This window comes from Perognathus longimembris, chromosome 2 (genome assembly GCF_023159225.1).
Source record: "Perognathus longimembris pacificus isolate PPM17 chromosome 2, ASM2315922v1, whole genome shotgun sequence".
In the NCBI taxonomy this organism is placed as follows: domain Eukaryota; kingdom Metazoa; phylum Chordata; class Mammalia; order Rodentia; family Heteromyidae; genus Perognathus; species Perognathus longimembris.
The window spans coordinates 49,117,722-49,141,533 of NC_063162.1; the positions used below are offsets into that span (position 1 = coordinate 49,117,722).

At 35.1% G+C, this 23,812-nt stretch overlaps 2 protein-coding genes across 3 annotated transcripts in view; one reads left to right on the plus strand and one right to left on the minus strand.

Moving 5' to 3' along the window:
- The window catches only part of Adk (adenosine kinase), a 420,812-nt gene that overhangs the window by 194,169 nt on the left and 202,831 nt on the right, over positions 1-23,812 (plus strand). The window lies entirely within an intron of this gene.
- On the minus strand, positions 11,435-11,842 carry LOC125346485 (cytochrome c, somatic-like). The gene has a single exon (XM_048339099.1). The coding sequence runs from the start codon at positions 11,825-11,827 to the stop codon at positions 11,510-11,512; it is 318 nt and encodes a 105-aa protein (XP_048195056.1). The 5' UTR covers positions 11,828-11,842; the 3' UTR covers positions 11,435-11,509.

Here is a 23,812-nt window from a genome sequence, read left to right on the forward strand (position 1 = left end):
TGTACAAGCAGAAAAGGAAATTATGGAAACAATTCCATTTACAGTAGCCAAAAAAAGAATAAAGTACCTAGGGATCAACTTAACCAAGGACGTGACGGACCTGTTTAATGAAAACTATAAAAATCTAATAAGGGAAATCAAAGAAGACACAAGGAGTTGGAAAGACCTCCCATGCTCATGGGTAGGCAGAATCAATATAGTGAAAATGGCCATATTGCCCAAATTGTTATACAAATTCAATGCAATCCCCATCAAAATCCCAGTCACATTCTTCACTGAAATAGAGAAAGCAATCTATAAATTCATATGGAACAGCAAAAGACCTAGAATAGCCAAAGCAATTCTAGGCAAATAAAGCAGTGCAGGAGGTATCACAATACCAGACTTCAAGCTCTACTACAGGGCCATCATAACAAAAACAGCCTGGTATTGGTATAAAAACAGATCGGAAGACCAATGGATCAGAATTGAAGATCCAGAAAGAAAACCGCACTCTGATATTCGACAAAGGAGCTAAAGACATACAATGGAATAAACATAGCCTCTTCAACTACTGGTGCTGGGAGAACTGGGCAGCCATATGCGGAAAACTCAAAGTAGACCCAAGCCTATCACCATGCACCAAGATCAACTCAAAATGGATTAAGGACCTCAATATCAGACCTGAATCCTTGAAACTACTGAAGGACAGAGTAGGAAAGACGCTAGAACTTAGAGGCACAGGAAGGAACTTCCTGAATAGAGTCCCAGGGGCACAACAAATAGGGGAGAGACTCAACAAATGGGACTACTACAAATTAAAAAGTTTCTGCACAGCTAAGGACATAGCCACCAAAACAGAAAGACAGCCAACCATATGGAAAAGGATCTTTACCTGCACAGCAACAGACAAAGGCCTAATATCTGTCATCTACAGAGAACTCAAAAAACTAAGCCCCTCCAAGCCCAATAAACCAATTAGGAAATGGGCAAAGGAGCTAAAGAGAGACTTCACAAGAGAAGAAATAAAAATGGCAAAGAAACATATGAGGAAATGTTCAACATCCCTGGTAGTAAAGGAAAGGCAAATAAAAATAACCCTGAGATACCACCTCACTCCATTTAGATTGGCCTATACTCTGAACTCAGGCAACAACAAATGCTGGAGGGGGTGCTGGGAAAGAGGAACCCTTCTCCATTGTTGGTAGGAGTGCAAATTAGTACAACCATTTTGGAGAACAGTATGGAGGTTTCTCAAAAAGCTCAATATAGACCTACCCTATGACCCAGCCATACCACTCCTAGGCATCTATCCTAAACAGCAAGTCTCAAGATATCAAAAAGACATTTGTACTTCCATGTTTATCGCGGCACAATTCACACTAGCCAAAATATGGAAACAACCCAGATGCCCCTCCACAGATGAATGGATCCAAAAAATATGGTACCTATACACAATAGAATACTACATAGCGATTAGAAATGGTGAAATATTGTTATTCGCAAGGAAATGGTCAGAACTTGAACAAATAATGTTGAGCGAGACAAGCCTAGAATACAGAAAACAAAGGGGCATGATCTCCTTGATATATGACTGTTAAGAAAGGGAGACGGAGAGACAGTAGAGACCAGGTCTGTGAAACCAAAAACTGCTTGTCAAATAGTATTTCCCACAGGATTGGGGGAGCGATCCAACAGTATGTAACTAAAACCAAACAACTACTCAACATATAAAGGTCAAAAATTGACCTCTCAGTGGAATACAATAGCTCAAAAGCTATCTATGTACGTTCATATAAGACTACTGTCGAGGGGCTGGGGATATGGCCCAGTGGCAAGAGTGCTTGTCTCCTATACATGAGGCCCTGGGTTCAATTCCCCAGCACCACACATATGCAGAAAACGGCCAGAAGTGGCACTGTGGCTCAAGTGGCAGAGTGCTAGCCTTGAGCAAAAAGAAGTCAGGAACAGTGCTCACGCCCTGAGTCCAAGCCCCAGAACTGGCCAAAAAAAAAAAAAAAAAAGACTACTGTGGACATATTGTCTAATATCGACATTACATTTAAAGCCGTAGGTGAATTTTCTTGGGCCTGGCCACGTGGCTACTGTATATGTTCTTGATACATTATATATTGTATATATGTGTACCTGACCTAGAGAAGGGAAAGAAAAACAGGGCCTAAGATATCACAAGAAATGTACACACTGCCCTACTATGTAACTGAACCCTTTTTGCACAACACCTTGTCAAAAAAATTTGTGTTCAATTAATAAATAAATTAAAAATTTTTTTAAAAGTTGGTTCAACTATCTACCTATGTCCTTGTGTCTGGCAAGGGAAGAACTCTATCAAGACCTAAAGTGTAGTGAAAGTATTAGGTAAGCTTATTTAAAAAGGAATAGGGGCTGGGAAGGTGGCTTAGTGGTAGAGTACTTGCCACATGTATGAAGCACTGGGTTCAGTTTCTCAGTACCAGATAAACTGAAAAAGCCAGAAGTGGCACTGTGGTTCAAATGGTAGAGTATTAGCTTTGAGCAAAGAAGCCAGGGACAGTACTCAGGCCCTAAGTTCAAACCCAAGGACTGGCAAAAAATAAAAAGTAACAGAAAGACGGAATATATGTACAATAAACTGAAAGCTGGTCATCTGGACTGTGAGAATGACAACAATAGCTTTTAGGGTTTGAGTACTACTGAGGTTGCCTGTGAGAAATTCCTATCCCGAGGTCCAGACTAAGTTTGAAGTCTTGAGATAATTGTGAGTAGAGTAAGATTTTTTTGGTGATTTTTTTTTTTTTTTTTTTTTTTTTGCGCAGTAACTGGGGCTTGAACTCAGGCCCTGACCACTGTCACTTAACTTTTTTGCTCAAGGCTAGCACTCTACAACTTGATCCACAATTCCACTTGTTCTTACTGGTTAATCGGGGATAAAAGTTTCACTGCTCAGGCTGGCTTCAAACAACACTCTTCAAATCTCAACCTCCTGAGTAGCTAGATACAGGCATGAGCCATTGGCATCCAGCTGATAGGGAAGTTTTACTTTCACTATTTTCTCTTAGAGATCTTATGACCCCATTATCCATTTTAAGATTCCTTAAACTTAAGTTTGATAAAAAGTTTGGTAAATTTTACCAGATAGAACAGTCTGAGAAGCAAAGGTTTATTAAGATATAGTTAAAGGAAACAGCTTTGCTAAAAAAGAAAGTATAATTACCCCCAAATGCAGGTTTGCTGATAGTTGTTGTACCTTGGTTTTGGTTACTTGGAGTTATTGGATTGTCATTGCCTTTTTGGAGCCATGTTGGTGAGATCATGCTATGAATTTCAGTAGTGGAAACATTTGACACTAAGCTTCTATTTTTCTTATCTTTTGGTTTAAATTTCCAGCCCTTCTTTATTCCACTTAGCCCCTGGCATTTTGTTCTTGCTGTGTCCCCTTAAGAACTCTCCTCCACATGACTTTTTGGCTAGTTCAGGAAAATGATATATGGAAATGAGTTGGGGTACCTTATTCCTTTATAGTAAGAAATACGGCACATGGACTTTGTATGTACTTTAATCTGCATATTCTCCATCTGTAGGCAGACTTAAATTGGGATGAAGATATTTTCCCTCTAATGAACATGAAATTCAAGATGAGAGAGAGAATGGGAATAAATTAGTCTTCAATATCAGAATGTGATAGATTTGTCTTTTTAGTAGGAATTTACCTAACTAAAATTCATGCACAAAACCTTCCTAAGCTCTTTAGTAGATAATGTTAGTTAGCCCTTGCTTTTGTTATTCTTTTAGAACATATCAACGCCATCCCTACCCTTAACATAATCTTCTCACTTTGTTAATATTTTGAATGAGCCATATTACATTATCTGTTCCTGTTTTTTTTTGTTTTTTTATGATTGATTAAAAGACAGTATTAATGGCCTTTATCTTCATGTTTTTAATGGGTGTATCATATCTTTCTACTAGCAGTAGTGATAAATAACTTTTTTCATTGCTTTCCATTTGGATAATTTTAGCACTGTATTATTGAAATTTAGTTTAGTGTTATATCACTTGTCCAGAATTGTTGAGGGCAGAAGTAGAGATTTTACATTTTAATTATTTAGCTGTAGGAACTTATAAGCAGATGTGTCAAATTCCCAACCTTCATGGATTCCATTAATAAGATATAATTTAATTTTTAATTCTCTTTGTGACTCAAGATTATCATACAGTATAATCTATTTCGATTTATTTTAAGTAATTCCAAACTTAACATATTTGGATCATTTTTACTAAATTAAATATGTGCGTAATATATGTACATATGTGATACATAGTCTGTATCACATTTTTTTCCCCACTGTTAGGGATTAAAGCCATGTTCTCATCCATGTTAGGCAAGTACTCCACCACTGATCTACACTTCTTGCCTCTGTATTCACCTTTAATTCTATTTCTGGAACTACTAGTATGTCATCCTTAAACAACCTCCTTTTTATTGTTTTAAATTTCTTAAGATGTACAAAATATAATTAGGTAGAGTTTTTAGAAAATTAAACTGTAGAATAAATTCTTAGGTACAAAGCTCTTCTGGAAACTTTTTGAGCTCTTGATTCTCTTTTGTACTCTGTGTTCCTGCAGTTTCATTAATTACAAGATTTTATTTCACAAGGTAAATAAGCAATACCTCTGTATCTTTTAGTTGGAAATTCCTTTGGCTCTGTGCAAACAAACACTGCCCATTAATTAGCAATCCAACATAGAATCATCTGTTGATGACAAAATTACCAAAATGGATCTTCCATAAGTGTTTATACTACAAACAGCACATCAAAAATGTCATAATCTTATTTCATTAAGAAATTTACATACACACCAGATTTTAGAGTGCTCATTCTTGATGAACATCTACTTCCACACTGTTTGTGTTTGGAAACATTCAATAGCCAGTCTTGAATTTAAAATTTTAATTGAATGCTTAAAGAATTACAAGTGTTCCTTTCCTTAGCTCTAATGCTAACCAAAAAGCTTTTCTAAACTGTTAAGAATGGACTGAAGATTCTGCTGAGGGCTGTAGATACTTATCTGCCTAATTGGGCCATCATTTGTTGACATGAGAAAAACCATGTGATCTTCTTTAATGCATTTCTCAGTAACAGCAGGAGGGTACATTGTAGTTCATCCAAGAATTAAACCAGCAACAATATTATCAGACATGAAAATACCATTGGTGATGGGGTAGTTGTACCAAAAGATGAATAGCAATATTAAAGTATATAATTGTGATACATGCACTATAAGGAATTTTCTCTAAATTATTTAAGTCAGATATTTTAATTAGCTAAGTCATTCAGTTACTCTTGATGCTTATAATTGCTAAGTAGCTTAAAAGAATGGTTGACGTGTTAAAATTAGTCAATCAGATTAACAAATAGTTTTAAATTTAAATTGGTAAGGATTACTAAAGCAATGAAGTACAATTGAAAGTGTTTTAGTAGGCAAGGAAGTAATATGATCAGAATTATTGTGGATGTATAAATCTCATTGGGTGTCTTAAATTGATGGTGGGACATTCATTAGGCAGGTATTACTTTAGTATGGGTTGATGGAAGAAGCTAAAAGAATCTTAACTAAGGTACAAGTAAGAAAATGGAGGATGGAAGAGATTCTAAAAGAAAATTTTAGGTGACAGAGTTTTTAAAAAATTGAAAATTACCCTCTCAGATGAATTTAGAGGGTATACACAAGGAGTTTGAATATAGGAAGAAGAATGCCTTAAGCACCTTTATATGGAATGCTCGCTAAATAGTGAAAAGGAAATTAAAATTGACAGAAGAAATAGGCAGGCATAGTTCTGAAAATAGTAGTTCATCACTGAATGAAATGACTAATGAAATTTGATAATACAACTGATGACAAATTAATTACTAGTTAATTTGCTAGAGAAAAGTGTAGTATGAGATGTAATTGGCAATAAATAACAACCTGACTTTTTAAGATAAACAACTATAGACAGTGTTGGTAAGATTAACCAAGTAGAAAATAAAACAAGTAAAAGTAGCTATTAGAAATGAAAAGGAATATTTAATTTGTGAGCAATTTTAGGAAAATTTTGGATCAATACATTTTAAACTTTTTTTAAAAACCTGAACATTTCAGTTTGTTGATGTACTGACTTTATATTTGCACCTGTTTAATAGTATCATAGTTGTCTTAGCCAGACTTATGACTATGGATAACATTCACCAGGTAATGAATTTCAATGTGGGCTGCTTTCGTGCATACCTCTTTTCTGATCTCCAAACTTAATGTTCAACTTGTTTCTTTATTATATGCAAACAGAAATCTTGGTGTATATTTTCAATCTTACTTCTCCCTTATATCTATTGTATCTCTGTATTGGTACCAGAATAGAATTTCACCTAAGTTCTCTAGCGAAATCTAGGAGTCATTATTTTCTGTTCCTGTCTTTAAAGTATAATGTAAAGCTGTATGGTGATGTACACTGGTGAACCCAGCATTCTAGCAGCTGAGTGAGGAAGAATCATGAGTTCAGGGCTATGTAATGAACCATTACAACAGTTTCTATTAACCACAGTTATCATTCTATTATACTTCTCTCCAACTCACCCTACCTCCTGCCTGGTCACCTTTTATTTTTTCACCCTTTCCAAACTAGATTGCACAGAATAATCGTTTTTCTTTGTTTTTAATGCTGTGGATTTACCCTGGGCTTCCTGTATGCCTAGGTATGTACTCTGCCACAGGCTATGTTGACAGACTGATCTGCTAATGCAATTTAGAATAAGACGGTTTGGTATTTAAGTTTTTTTCATGGCTGCCAATTAGTCATAAAGTAAACTTCAAATTCCCTGCTAAGTACAGTATATAAAGCTCTAAGTGTCTTCTTTGTCGTTCTTCTTTCTGTCTTAGTCTTTTCAAACTAGTTTCTAGTTAGCAATCCTGTCCTAACCACCTGAGTGCTGGGATTACAGGTGTGTGCCACCACACAGGTTTGGGCATTTTTTTCTAAGGGCCGACTTATTCATAACTATCACCTTTCACTTACATGTTATCCTCTCAGAGATTTTTTTTTTCTGATCAGCTATGTACAACTTCCGTTGCTCTTCATGGAGCTAATATTGTACTCCTCCAAACCCCTTCCCATATAAGCATACTTAGGTCCTTTATTGTGCTTATCTCAGTGGGTAAATTAACTTGCTTAGCCCCAACTAAAATGCTAGATGAGTTGTAAGATCTTTGCCTATCTTTTGAGCGGTTAGGTCTTTGCCTGTCTCTTAATTACCTCTGGCAGTTAGCATAGCACATATTCTCAATATGCATCTTTTGAATTTACTATTTCTGATCTAGTGATGAGCTCATTGCAGGAAGTGGCCCTGTGGCTCAAATGGTAGAGCACTAGCTTTGAGCAAAAAAAGATGAGCTCATTGCAAGCAACTCAAGTATATCAATTAATACAGTATATCTCTCTTTTTTTTTGTTTTAAACATGATGGACCCATTTCCTTTATTATGCTCTTTTGGATTTTCTGTCTATATATGAGCACATTCAAATCCATACACACAGCCTGTATTTTTTTCTCTGAGTATGTTCTTTCTATATAGCATCTCTAGTGTCATGATCATGATTTTTGAAACTTATTCTAGATAACGCCTGTTATTTTGTTGTTATGTTAGATTAGACTGCCTAATATGGACTCAGCTGCATTTGGTCCCTTAGATGTACATCCTGACCCCAAAATTAATTCTAGAGCTTGTGGTCAGCATTTTTCCAAATTTGTTAAACTATGATCTTAATATGTAAAATAATGAGCATGGGCAATTTGTGTATGTTCTAAAAGCTGAGGGAAAGTTATTACATTAGCTTTCATCAAGAAGACTGAAAAGAAGTTTATCAAAAATGACTTTAGAAAGAACAGATTTATAGCAGCTATCTGATATATGACCAGAATCCTCATGTTCAACTAAAACAGACTTGCCCTAGGCTTTTTAGAGCATAATGCCCTTAGCAAGTAGCTTTCAACAGCTTTTTCAGGAAACAATATTTTCCTTCAGCAAAAGGGTCACTGTACTGTTTTTCTTTTTCCTTCTCTTCTCTTATCAAAAGAGCTCAGGAAGTACTTTAAATTTACTGGCAGCTTTGAAGGCATGAAGCAAGTTCAGCCCCAGAAGTATTTCCTGTTAGAGTATTAATCTAATTCCATGAAAGTAGAACTGATTTTTCATCTCTAAAGTAGATAAAATGCCTAGAGCAGCGGACCATTATTTTGGGTTATCATGATAAAGAGGCTTAGTTTTGACACAAAAGAGTTTATCAGCGTAACCAGTGAAAGATTTCATCTTCCTTGTTGAAAGACATATTAATGGATTGTAATCTGTCATGGCGTTCAAAAAAAGTTTGCATTCATATAAGAAATGGTGTTTTAATCAGTAAATGCTTTCTTGTTTATAAAATTTGTACTGTAGAAGTCAAGCAAACCTACTGAGATATCACATACAATTGAATCTGTTCATTTAAACAATTTTATGTTCATTTTGATGCTAAAACTATTGTCCCCAAAATGAAGTAACCACAAGTCAGTTTTATAATTTTATATGAGTTGCTTTATAACTCAACTTACAAATTTCAGTATGTAGGCATGCATAACATACTATAAACATACATTTTTGGTATTGGTAGCTCATGTTATTAGGTCATATAATTTCTGCTGACAAATTAAAATATAGAAGTAATATTCTTTTAACAAGATATTCCTTTAATAAAAAGAAACAATAAAGCTTGTTAGCTGTAGTTTTGTTTGTTTACTGTGAATATACAGTACATGCAAATAAAATATAATTCAAAGTATACATGTTTACAAGTTCATCTTTTCCTTAGTTTCATAGTTCTTATTCTCTCTGCTAGTTTTCCCACCAGGCTAAGGCTTTAGACTAATTCTTGTGGCTTGGTATTGGTTAAAGAACTTTTATATGAAAATTGATTCCACATTGGACATATTTATAGTATTTCCTTGAATAATAACAGCTTTCATGCATACTTTCTATATGCTAGGGCAGTATGCATTTAGTTTCTTTCAATCGCCTTCTGAGTTAAATTATTCTGTACATTTAAAAAATGCAGAAACTGAAGCCCAGTGAGGCTAAATAAATGGTTCAAGTTTACATAGTTTGTGGGTAACTGATTTGAACTGCACCTCAGACCCTCTAATATCAGAGCTCATATGCTCATAGGTATACAGAAAGTTATATCTTATTCTGCATATTATTCTTGAGAGCAAAAGACTTTTCTAAATGTTTGCTTCATTATAAGTTAATTATTTTGGCCTTACTGTTAACTAATAATGTGTGGTATCTAATTTTATTTATTCAAAATAATGATATTTATGTTATTATAAATGTTAATATTTGAAAGCTTGATTATCTGAACATGAAAAAATCTTGCTAATCAAAAGCACTGTGAGGACTAAATTTGAGATTAGGAAACTTGCAGTTTTGAAATGACTTTACTAATTCAAGACATAATATGTGTAGAATCATCATTTTTCAATAACGATTGAATATTTTCAGTCTATTCTCTTGGTGAAGAATTGTGAGTAATATAAGATCAGTTACAAAATCTGTTCATTAACTCATGCCTTGAGTTTTTATATCCTGTGAAGCAGTGTGACAAGTACAGAAAGGAATGAAGAAAAAATAGGTATTATCTTTACTGGATTACCAAACTTCTAGGAAGAATAAGATGTATTGTACATAACTTAGATTTATTGTGTGTACCTACAGCTAAGGTCACAAAGATAACAATTTTACTCTTGTTTATTTATTTTAGTAGCAATCTTAACTTAGACCCTCAAGACTTTACCTCTACCTCATGAAAATCACATCTAAAGAAGAGTTTTGGGGGGATAGAATATAATTCAAAGATGGATACTCTTAATATTGGGCAGGGCCTTTGGTTTGAGTCTCAGTACAAATTTTTGTTATTAATAAGTACATGAAAAGATGGTAAACATCATTAGCATAAGACATATCTATGAAAACCGCTAGTTTCAACTTCATGTCCACTAAGATGGCTATAATAATGTGTTGTCCAGCATGTAGACAAAATGAGGCCTTTTTTTTTTTTTACTTATGGTGGGAATGTTGGTAAAAAAAAAAAAGTACAAAATTATTTATAACCAAAAATCAGAAATAATTCAATTATATATAAACTGATGAATGAGTAAACTATATTCAAGCTGGGTTTTCATCTGCTCTCCCCCTTCCCCCCCCCAAAAAAAAAAAGCATTTTTTTAGTTGAGTTTTCATCATTGGCTCTTTGGAAAAACCAATCTAGTCAAATTACGGATTTAAACATAAAACCTGATTCTAAGACACTACACGAAGAAAACATAGGAGAAAAGCCCCAAGGCATTAGTACTGAATATCTTGTAAAGGGTTAATTATCCAAATAGGTGAGGAAGTCCTTCAGTAGCAAATAATAATAGTCCATTTTGTAAAATTGAGTCCAGGATTTGAATAAAAAATTTCTAATGAAAACAGTTTGTTGATTTACACCAAATGTTTTTCTAAGTATTGCTACAACTCTTGGGGGGAGGGGGGGAATGAGGGAGGAGATAACAAGTTGAATAAGAAATGTACTCACTGCCTTACATATGAATCTGTAACCCCTCTGTACCACACTTTGACAATAAAGAAAAAAGTTTTTGGTTTTTTTCACGTAATATTGTCTTTAATTACCTTAAGTCTTATGGCCACATAAATCTCAATCCTTTTCTCTAAGAAGTTGGCAAAAGGCACCACTATCAATCACAGATACATAATTGTTCCACAAAAACTTGAGAATAGCTGCATAAAGAATATCCTGAATTATAACTTTGTCTTAGTATTCAAAATAAAGTTGGTATTGTATCTATCACAGTCACTTTTAAAAGCATCTGAACTTACAGACCAACTGTAAAATGTGAGAAGTGTTAAATATTCTTTATTTGACATTTATATATAAGCCACACTAAAATATCTTTCAGTAAGTAAAAGGCAGATTTCAGAGACAGGGAATTGTAATTAAATTGGCTTAGTCAAGACCAAAAATATAGACATTGCTTCCTCATCTTCAACCACTGCCTTTAACAAGTTAATGATCACAAATTTAAACAGGTTAATTTTGCTTGATTATCTGACAGAGAAGGGATTTCCCCCCATGTTTAAAAGATGTTCTCATAATTAGCTATATAAATCTGAATATAAAACCAATCTGACAGATTTGGAGATGGTATTCCCTAACTTGTTGAAAAATTGAACATTAGTAAGTCCAATCATATCACAGAAAGGGGAACAAATGACAGTATTTTTTTTAAAGATCACATTCACTTAACCATAAGCCAGTTTTACTTAAATCAGGACTGCTCAAAAGTATTCTGCCAGCCATTCATGATATGAAATCTGGTATTAGAGATCAATTGAATTATGTTACACATTAAAAAGCCATGAGACATTTGTTTTGCAATAAATAAATAAGGCAGTGGCTATTACTCATTTGTAGCTTTTTTGAGGTAAGCTATCAAGTCTGCCCCTTCTCCCTTCTTCTTAATGCCAGAGAAGATCATTTTTGTTCCTGGGATGTACTTTTTGGGATTCTCCAAGTACTCCATCAGTGTATCCTCTCCCCAGGTGATTCCTTTGTTCTTATTGGCATCTGTGTAAGTGAATCCAGCTGCTTGACCTGTCTTCCGACCAAACAGACAATGGAGATTAGGCCCAGTCTTGTGCTTGCCTCCCTTTTCAACGGTGTGGCACTGGGCACACTTCTGAACAAAAATCTTCTTGTCTTTCTCAACATTACCCATTTTAAATTCGCTCCTCCGTCGCTACTACAGCAGACAGCAGCTCGAAAGCCAGACGTCCCGCTCTCTCTAAGAAAAAAGTTTTTTAAAAAAGTTTGTCAAGAATAATAAGATGTTCAAAGCTACTAATCATCAAGAAAATGCACATCAAAACCACAATGAGATGTTTCATCTATCTTATACTTGTTAAGATAACTTATTTACAAAAATTCATGTAAAAGGAATCTTCATGCATTTATTGGAAATGTAAATTGTACAACAGTTAAGAAATACAACATGCAATTGCCTCAGATTAAAAATAGAAATACCATATGTTCCACCAATCCAATTTGTGAATATAACCAAACTAATGAAATCAGGTGCCAAAAGGTATGTAGTGTAAGGATACCTAAGGATACTTAATATAAGGCATGATGACTGTTGTTAATAATTGTGTATTATGAACGTGCAAAATGTTAAGAGTATGTCTTAAGTATTCTTACTACATGAAAAGTGATAAATTTCAAATCATGAATAGAATAATTGTCTTGATTGTGGTACCTGTTCATTTTTAACAAGTATACATATATCAAAACTTTACTTTTTTCTTTTTTGCCAGTGTTGGGGCTTGAACACTAGGCCTGCATGCTGTCTCTTGAGCTTTATATCTCTGTCACTTCTGGCTTTTTGTGATTAACTGGAAAAATTAGTTTCACAGACTTTTCAGCCCCAGCTAGCTTCAAACCATGGTCCTCAGATCTCAGCCTCTTGAGTAGCTAGGATTACAATGATGACCCACTGGCACCTGCCTACATTTTTCACCATAAATATGTATTTTTTTTTGTCCATTAGACTTCAGATAAGGTGAAAGAAAGTACTAAATTATTTAGTATTAAAAATGACCTTAATTATAGATGCATTCAGCAATATATATAAACATTGACTGATAGTGGGTTTTTTGTTTTGTTTGTTTGTTTTTAGTTTTTTTGGGGAGGTTGTTCTTTTTTTAGGTAGTGAGACATGAACTCTTAGGTTTATTAGGCACTGTCCCTGGGATTTTTTTTTTTTTAAACTCACGGCTAGTGCTCTACCCCTTGAGCCACAACTCCACTTCCAGTTTTCAGGTGGTTAATTTCCCTGCCCAGGCTAGCTTCCAGCCTCAATCCTCAGATCTCAAACTCCAGAGTAGCTAGGATTACAGATATGAGCCACTAGCACCAAGCCTGGCATTGTTTTACTAAGTGAAAAAAGATAGGCTAATCCAGAATAGATAAATCAATAATGACAGAAGATATTCATTGGTATTATGTTTGTGTATACTGAAATTTACTAGATTATAATCCTTTAAATGTATGTATTATATACTTTCCAAATTAGATCTCAATAAAGCTGTTATTTTCTAAAAATAAAGTTTCAATGACACTTTTAGATCATTTAGATTGGTATGCCAAAGAACAAAATATTCAGAGATTCGGGCTGGGGATATGGCCTAGTGGCAAGAGTGCTTGCCTCGTATACATGAGGCCCTAGGTTCGATTCCCCAGCACCACGTATACAGAAAATGGCCAGAAGTGGCGCTGTGGCTCAAGTGGCAGAGTGCTAGCCTTGAGCAAGAAGAAGCCAAGGACAGTGCTCAGGCCCTGAGTCCAAGCCCCAGGACTGGCCAAAAAAAAAAAAAAAAAATTCAGAGATTGATACTTAGATTGATTTTCATCTTTTAATATTAAAGACCCAAATCTGAGCTGGGAATATGGCCTAGCGGTAAAGTGCTCGCCTGGTATACATGAAACCCTGGGTTCGACTCCTCAGCACCACATATACGGAAAAAGCTGGAAGTGGAGCTGTGGCTCAAGTGGCAGAGTGCTAGCCTTGAACAAAAAGAAGCCTGGGACAGTGCTCAGGCCCTGAGTTCAAGCCCTAGGACTGGCAAAAAACAAAACAAACAAAAAAAGACACAAATCTAAAGAGTAAGGAGCATATAAACCTTAAAAAGTGTACAGAATTGCAATTTTATTTCTAATTTTATCAAACACTGTCTTAAAATGCATTTTTCCACAAAAACTTACTGCTTCCTTCCCCACATTATTCCATAAATGTGTAACACTTTATAAAGCTAAATGGAAGCATTAAGTAAGCCTAGTACCTCTAGTAAAAGAAAGAGAAACAAAGGCTCATTGCCAAGGATAAATCCTAGCCCAATATTTTAGGTTCTGAATGGGAGTTGAATTGTCTGTGTGATGAACACATATTTAGGAGTTAGTATTTCCTGTTGGATCCTGATCTTGTACCTAATTTGAAACCTTTTCTTTAACAACTATATTTAAATTTTTCTCTATACATCTTGGGTAACAATATAAATGGATCTTACTTCTGGAAATTTTTAAGTGTTTACTGAAATAAGTAGATATGGATAATAAGTTTTGTACTGAAGGGTTGGAAAGTTTAGAGCAGCTTCTCCCTCTGCTAACATTTTCTTTTCTATGACTGTTGAATAAATATGCAATTTATAATTCAAGAAAAGACAGTTTGGCTTTTAAAAACAGCTATTTCTTTGTATTTCAACGTGAAGGGTTTAAATTCTTGTCTTCTGCATCCAGCAGTGAGTTCAAGGGTGATGGTCATTAATATCTTGATCCATTACTTTTCAGAAAAGATAAGACTTTTTTCCTGTAATGGTTCATTTGTCTGCCTGCCTTATTTCCCACCAGGACTCACAAAATCCATTTCCTATGACAGTATAATAATTTTCACAACATCTGATTATAGTGCCACATATATTCAGAATATTAAAGGTACGGATTAGAAATACAAGCAAGAAACTAAGAAAAAAACATTGGTACAATTTATTTTTAATGTTACAATTACTAATTTAGAACAATGAATAAAAACAGTAGGTTGTAAATAGATTATTCAATATTTTTAGGAAGAATATATTACATGAATGCTTTTTTTTTCTCTATTTGCCCAGATGGTTGTTTTTTAAGTTCTTTATTTTTTTGTACCAGGGGTGGTGATGCACATTATAATCTCAGCATGTAGAAGGCTGAGTCAAAAATTTGTAAATTTGAAGCTGTCTTGGTCTATATGGTGAGTTCAGAACAGCCTAGGCTATATATCAGGATCCTCAAAGAAAAACATCTGCAATAAAGTACACAGGTGTTTCATACATCATCTTTTTCTTGGAGGGGGTGCTGTTAACACCTTTTGTTTTTGTTAGTCTTCCTGAAGTGATTTTTTTTCTAGATTATACCTGTGTAGTGATTATATAATTTTATTTAATGAAATTATGTGTATATACATATATTCTTTTATGCTGTTATACTTTTTAAATGACTTTGAATGAAGAAAGTGGTTGAAATGTAAAAGAAGCTACTTGGAATGTCTGTACTATCGCATTTTAGTCTGTTTACACCTGCTTGAAGGGTAAAGTAAATTATTTTCTAAGAACTTCATAGTTCTTTAGCTAGGTCCACCTCTGATCTGCTCTGAGGCATTTAACCTCTCTTAACCTTGGTTTCCGTATTTAGAGGAAGTGACTGTTGAGCCTTGCCTAAATCATAAAGTGAGTGAGAATAATTGTTTACTCAGACTTCTAAGAAAAGCTAATGGAAAATGTCAAGTATAAATGAAAGAGTTATAACTGCTCTTCTCGCTCAGAGGAATTTTATTTCCCACATTGAACTTCTATCATGAGTTTACCTTTTTAAAAAATGTATATATAAAAGTATTGATGAATATATGTAAGATTCTTATTTGAGTTCCTTCAGTAATGATTTAGAATTAGTTGATGTGAATAGTCAAAGCATTTTTATTACATTCAAATTTTAGATAGTTAGACAAAATATTTGGTTGACAAAAGCCTACCAAATGATGAAATGAGAAGAAATATACTTTAGAAAGCTTTAACTTTCTAGTGTTAATATGGACTCAGATTGATAATTTATCTTCTTACATATTTAATTGTGTGACGCCTATCTAATTTATTTATTTTCATAGGAATCTTTCCAGCCTGTTCTCTCTCATACCTTAATAAGCTTATGTTCATTTTCAATCTTCAAGAGGGAGCTATAATATGCAGCTTTTAAAAATCTACTTGCCAATCAAGATGTTTTTCAAAGGGAGCTTATTAACCTCTCCTGTGGATCAAATTGTGACACACTAAGGCTGGTAGCATGTGAAAAACTCATGGGAGATGAAGGCAGGAAAGTAGACAGGGGAAAGTAGGTCTCCATGTCCTATGTCTAGGGGTGTAAACTATTCTCTAAGCAGTTGCAAACTAAAAAATCCTTTTAAGAAGTCAGTATAATCTGTAATTTGGAAGAACACTACTGAGAGAGTGGGTAATTGTACCTTTGTGTTTATTCTCTGCTAGTGATTTCTAGGTACATATAGTGAAGGAAATACATATATAAATACACATATAATAGACAAATATCTTCCATTATTCTTCAGTTTCTTGTCATTTTAGAGCTTGACAATATGTTAAGAGGCATGTAAGCTAGGTTTATCAATTGCATTTGCTTTAAGATTTTGAACCAACTTTTACATTTATTTTAAATATTTATTTTGAGACAGGACTCTTGCTAAGTTGCCCAGGCTAGCTTCGAACTCATGATTTTCCTGCTTCCCTCAGTATTATAGATGTGCTCCACCAGCTTACCCATGTTGGTTTTCTCAGATTAAGTATGTATGACCAGTCATTGAAACATCTCGTTCCTGTTCCTCAATTGGTCATTTTTATTTAGGAAGTTGTGTTTGTTTTGATTTTTTCAATACTTTACCCAAAGTATCCCACGCATTACTTCAAGGGTTTGGTGGTATAATGTGATTAGCATATGTGGAGCTGGATTTAACCTCCAGCACAAAATAATAACAAAATCTTTTGACATCTGCTTGTTGACTGTTTAATTAGTAACTCTTCTGTTTGCTGCATTTACATAAATATTTCTCTACTATATTCGCTTAAAAATTGTTACTCTAGGGAAAAATAGAATGCCAGTTAAGTAACTAAGCCAAGCATGCTAGAGGCCCTGAATTCAAATGCCTGGATACAGATTACAGACAGACAGACAGACCGACAGATAAAAAGATGAGACAGAGTAACTGGATGTGTGAAGCTCACTAACTTGTGATAAGTTAAGAGTTAGATAGTAAGGTTTCTTATAAAGATTCATCTGAGAAGAGTTTTCTTCCCTTACTGGTACTGAAGAGGAATTCTCTTCTCTCTTGCTCTCACTTTCACTCTCACTGTAGCTCTAACTCTTTCCTGCTCCAGGGGTAGAATCTAGGTCCTCTGCATGACATTCTTCCACTGAGCTATTTCTCCAACCCAAGAAGAGGACTTATGTACAATTGTAAAATTTCTTTAACAAAAGAGAAATTTAGAGAAAAACACTGTTGTTTACACCTCTTATCCTACTTTCTTGGAATGCAGAGGTTGGAGGTCAGCTCCGGAAAAAAAAAAATTAAGTTAAGCAGACACAGTTTCAAAGAAGAAGTTGGACATGTTGGTTTGTGCCTATGATCTCAGCTACTTGGGAGCCATAAGTAGGACAATTCTGCTTTGAGGCTAACTGGCAAAAAGTGTGAGATTCTATCTGTAAAATAGCTAAATCATAAAGAGATTGTGGCATGGCTCAAGTGGTACAGAGGCCCTGTGTTCAGTCCCTGCCACTACTAAAAAATATGGGAGGAGGGGCTATGTCCTATGTGTTTTTTTTTCATTTTTTTATTGTCAAAGTGATGTACAGAAGATAACACAGTTTCATATGTAAGGCAGTGAGTACATTTCTTATCTAACTTGTTACCTTGACCTTTGTTTTTTAAGATTGAAAAGAATTCCTTCTGTGTTTGCTATTTCTTAATTGCCTTCATCTTTAAATAACCCTAGAGTCTGAAATGTTGGCTAATACCTACGCTGTGTATTTCCCATCTTAGATTTCACATGTGTAAAATGGAAACTAGTCATGAGAAACATACATATGGTAACACATAACTCAAAAATTTACTTTAAAAAGTGAGAAAAATGGATTGGGAATATGGCCTAGTGGCAAGAGTGCTTGCCTTGTATACATGAAGCCCTAGATTCCATTCCTCAGCACCACATATATAGAAAAGGCCAGAAGTGGCTCTGTGGCTCAAGTTAGCAAAGTGCTAGCCTTGAGCAAAAAGAAGCCAGGGACAGTGCTCAGGCCCTGAGTTAAAGGCCCAGGACTGGCCAAAAAAAAGTAAGCAAAAACCTGATCCCACACATAGTAAATATTCAAGAGTAATTTGTGTACTCCTTGAACTATTTCTAAGACTATAGTGCAGAAGGAAAATAGAGGGCGCTTTAGGCTAGTGTCCAGATTTTACCCATTATCTCTAGGACCTTGGATTACTGTAAACTTTGGCTTTCCCATCTATGAAATTGATATAACTTTTACTTTTTAGGTGGCAATGAAATTTAAATGAAGACATATACAGTAGATAAATATATTTACTACATGCTACCATTCCTTTTTTTGTAGGCATTCTAGCACTCTTGCCACTTGGCCATATTCCCAGCCTCTTTGTAGACATTCTAAACCCTCAGATAACCCTGGGATGTGTTCAATGTCTTTTATATAAAAATGTCCTATCTTTTGTAATACTTCCCAATTCCTTCTGAAGTGTTCTGTGTACAGAGAAATAAAAGTATGTCTTTTTCTTTAATTGAAAACTTAAGGTAAGAATTGTAAGATCCTTATTCAGATTTATACTTCTTTCCCAGTCACCTGAGTTCAAACTTACTTTATATACACATATGTAATTACTTGTACTGACATTTCTGTGTTCATTTTTCCTATTAAAAGCATTCTTTGAAAATGTATTATTGGGAGTACTAAGGATGTATTAGTCGGGATTCAACCACAAAAATAGAACTTTTAAGAAATAGATGTGTAGAGAAAGTAAGATTGATTCATTTCAGGGAACTAGCTCATATCAGTATGGAGACTGACAAAGATGTCGATATTGTAGAGCAGTTAGTTACTCAGGAGAGGTCACTAGCAAGCTTGACCTTCATAGACATGGGCAGAAGCTATCAAGCATAGCAAATGTATACACTTGATTATCCATTCCTCCTCCTCCTCCTCCTCCTCCTCCTCCTCCTCCTCCTCCTCCTCCTCCTCCTCCTCCTCCTCCTCCTCCTCCTCCTCCTCCTCCTCCTCCTCCTCCTCCTCCTCCTCCTCCTCCTCCTCCTCCTCCTCCTCCTCCTCCTCCTCCTCCTCCTCCTCCTCCTCCTCCTCCTCCTCCTCCTCCTCCTCCTCCTCCTCCTCCTCCTCCTCCTCCTCCTCCTCCTCCTCCTCCTCCTCCTCCTCCTCCTCCTCCTCCTCCTCCTCCTCCTCCTCCTCCTCCTCCTCCTCCTCCTCCTCCTCCTCCTCCTCCTCCTCCTCCTCCTCCTCCTCCTCCTCCTCCTCCTCCTCCTCCTCCTCCTCCTCCTCCTCCTCCTCCTCCTCCTCCTCCTCCTCCTCCTCCTCCTCCTCCTCCTCCTCCTCCTCCTCCTCCTCCTCCTCCTCCTCCTCCTCCTCTTCCTCCTCCCCCTCCTCTTCCTCCTCCCCCTCCTCCTCTCCCCCCAGTCAATTATAGACAGATGGACATATAGATACATACAAACTGGAGAGTCTGTTAAGTATCTAGTAGTTTACTAAGTGTAATAAAGGAAACACTTACTTTAGGTGGGTTTTTTTTTTATTCCAGCATTAGTGTTCATTCAAATATTTTGCCTAAAATCTATAGTAAGAATTGATAGCAGAAACCTGAGAAGTGGCTCATGTGGAAAGTGACTGCTTAGTAAAATCAAGCACTAAGTTTAATCCTACATACACTCTCGCTCTCTCTCAAAAATCAAAGAATTGTTAGCAGACATGGACTTCAATGACAAATATGATTTAAAGTGATGGAAATAAAGTGCTCTGTTGTGTGTGATAAAGCATAGCTGCAGACTGGAATGTATGTGGTAACAAAGATGATAACAAATGATGATTTACATCTAGATTGCAAGAGTATAAATAGACTTTCTAAAAGCTGATGTTGTATGTGGTTTGTCCTTGTTTACCCATTCCTGGCAAGTACTTGTAAAAATACTATACAGTTTTGTTTTTAAATTAACGAATAAAAGCATAACGTTTTGTTTTGTTTTGTTTTTTTTTTTACCAGTCCTGGGGCTTGGACTCAGGGCCTGAGCACTGTCCCTGGGTTTTTTTGCTCAAGGCTAGCACTCTACCCCTTGACCCACAGTGCCCCTTCTGGCTTTTCCTACATATGTGGTGCTGAGGAATCGAACCCAGGGCTTCATGTATACGAGGCAAGCACTCTACTGCTAGGCCATATTCCCAGCCCCCAAAGCATAACTTATAAAACTAAACTCTCTAGAAGGCTCATTATATGCATTTGGGCTCATTGCACTTGGTGTCCAAAGCATCATTATCTAACTTAGCTTTTTGTATTAGTAGTCACTTGCTAGGTGTATTGATACATGCATATAATGCCAGTCCTTATTATTCTGAGGCAAAGGAGCCCAAGTTCAAGGCCAGCCTGAGCTTCATAGGGACATCCTGTTTCAAATCAGTATAGTCCAAATTTCTACCACATTCCTTTTCCCTTCCTCTACAAGAATGTAAACCCTTGGAGTGTAAGAATTATTTAGTTTTGGCTGCTCTTTAGTTCTTTATTGCTTTGCACTAGAAAGATATTAACAAATATGGCTTGATAAATTAATTAGAAATAATGCAGACAAATCCAGAATTCATTTTTAATATATTCTGAGAACTAAAAAATGTTGCAATATATTGTAATTAGAACAGTTAGCTTTTGTGTGTGTTGTGTATATTACTGTTTTTGTGTGTTTGAAGTCAATGTTTTGTTATTTTACCTGAAAACAGTTGTAAAATTTCTCTGCTATGGTATCTCTCAGTGAGCAAGACACTGTAATAGCTTTTTTTGTGTGCCCTAGGGCTTGAACTCAGAGCCTGGGCACCATCTCTGAGCTTTTTGTTCAAGGCTTACACTTGACCACTTTAGCCACAGCTCCACTTCTGGCTTTTTGTTGGTTACTTGGAAGTGTTTCATGAAGTTTACTGCCTGAGCTGGATTTGAACTGCCATCCTCAGATCTCAACCTTTTGAGTAGCTAGTATTACAGGCATAATCCACTGGTGCCTGACAACCCTAATTGCTTTTATGTGAAACATGGCAAAACAATTGAATATAAAAGCATGACTATCATTTTTATCCTACTGAGTATAAATGTTTGGGAATTAAAAGTCTATTAGATAAGTAGCTTAAATATTAATTAACTGTGCTATCTTTTTAGCTTTCTATCTTAAGTGTCAGGTTAGTGGTCTGTTAGTACACAAAGATTGCTTCACCACCCACTTCTACTTGTAATTAAATAATAGAAACATGTAAAAGAATAATAGCTGTACTTATTCCTCTTTTCTTGGCTTTGAAATTTCTATGCATCATAATTCTGGGTTTTTTCATAGTTAAATGGATTTTGCCTAGAATTTTTACCAAAACAAAAATACTAGAAAGATAAACAGCATTGTATTGTTTATTTTAGGTAGTAAAATTGTCTGAATACTAGGTGTAATGGTGCAAAGCAGATTATGTACTTTTCCATATTTTTCCCATAAAGACAATAAAACCAGGGTTCCAGTAGAACAATTTGCTAACTGCATTCTTTTCTGAGGAGCACTGATAGCTTCTATTAGATGATTATGGATATTGTGTAAGATGCTAGCAATGAGAGATGAATGTAAGTTATATTCTTTGAAATATGACTAAAAAGTTAGAAATGAAACCAATTTTCTTGAGCTAACTCCCAGATATTTAGTTCATTTTTATCTGATAACTGGATCCATTTTTGCCAGTAATTCAGAAAGGAAGATGGGAGTGGGAGGACTGATTCACAGCAAAGCTACTAAAGGTACTATTTGAGTATTTCATTCCATCTGTAGAAAATTCATTGGAATAAGGAATTTGGCACAATTTGACATAAAGAAAAAAATGAATGGTTAAAATCCATTCATTCAAATATGGTTAAAAACTTGGTAGTATTGCCCTTTTAACAGCTCTCAATGATTTGCTGTTTCTCACACAAAAAAGTTTAAAATCAGTCTGTAATTAATCAACACACATGGATATGGAAAATGAAATTCAACATATAAGCCTTTTAATTTAGATAGTATAATACCAGGACTACATGTAGATATTTTCTTGAGATATGTGTCAGGAAATATATAAATGGGAAGCAATAGTGATAAGAATTGAGGTATTTTCAGAAACCATTTTTCAAAGCAAGTTATTCTGAACATTTCTATATGAGGCAGCCATGTGGATTTAGTAGTGACAAGTAGAATATTTCCTTAAGAATTGTGAGCAAGTGATTGGAAATTTCAGATTCGTATTCTGTCTACTGCGGAATCTTTCCCCACTTTTAAAATGTTATTCTAATCTTTAAAGTTTTCAACAATAATTAGTTGTAATAATTATGAAGAAAGGATGTGGATTAGCTTTATTGTAATAAAATTTAGAATTACAGCTAGAAATTTCATACTTTATTACATATACAAAGCCAGTCAATCTGATATTTTAAATTTGTCTTCATTTGGCAGTGGTTTCATCCTCTGCTTATTTGAGCTAGCCATGATTTAGTATTTGGTCATATGATTAATCTCTTCATGATAGAGTTTTTTAACTCAGATTTTTGCAAAACTTTAAAAATCTTCCTGAAAAATCTTACAAACAAGATAATTTATTAAAAGGTCACAAAATACTTAGGTCTTAAAAATATAAACACCTGGTACTATCCAGATGTTTTATTGATTTTTTTTAACAGAAGTCAAACTAGTAAATGTCCAATCTGTCCACACTTAAAACAAAGATGCATTTCAGTAAGACAAAGAAAATACATCCAATCTCCTTGACAATAGCTATAATTCCCTCAACTTGGACTGATCAATATTTTATGTTTTTCACTATGCACACATATTACTTTGGCTTTGGCTTTTTTTTTCCTCTTCCTTTTGGAAAATTTTCAGCCATGTGAGAATGGTTCATTTTGTTTGTTCTCCTTGGCTTGTGGCCAGGGTTCTCTTTTTAGTATAATGCAGTTCATTGATGTGAATTTGTTGATCTTGTGGGTAGTTTTTCACAAATTTAAGGCAATTAAAAGCTTTTATATGACATTTCACTTGAAGTTATCAGTAGCTTTTCAGTAATTTTGCTTTTAAAAAGTCTTCATTTTATTATTTCTTTTTGCTCTCTTTTCTATCCCATCGAATTTATATCATTTTACGAAGGATTTTTAACAACCATTTTACTAAAATCAATTTAATAAAACTGTAACAATTCAAAAAATGTAATGTAAATAGTAATTTTTCAGTGAATGAACCTTTCTCCAATACATTGCAAAAGTGTCTAATAAAAGTCATCTACATCTTTAGGACAACTTGATCATATTCTCAGTTTTCTGTACCTAGTTTACAATTTCATCTAGAGTTCATCTCAGTCATTGTTTCTTGACTTGGATAGTTCCATCTATATACCATCCACAAGTTCAACACCAATATTACATGAGTCTCTGCTATATGCGAGATACTAGAAAATACCACAGAAACAAAGTTCCTATTTCAGGAACCTTTCATCTATTGTAGCAAGAAGGTCTGTGCCATACAAAAAACTGGACTTACAGAATGCCAAATAGCAGTAAGAACTTTCTAGAAGAGTGAACCGGAAGCTATGGGGTACTTCCTTTTAAAAGGTGTTCATTGAAGATATATTTAAAAGGTAAAGACTATTGGAAGAGACAGAAATTAAGTGAAATAGCAAGTCAGATATGTATCTTAGATACTGCTTTTGAGGCAGGATGAAAACAGTCATGGAGGACAGCAAGCTCCATGTTTGAGGACTGGGAGGCCTTTGTGATAGAAGGATAAGGAATGAGTCTGTATGTGTGTGCTGAAACAGTGGTGAGCATATAACTGAT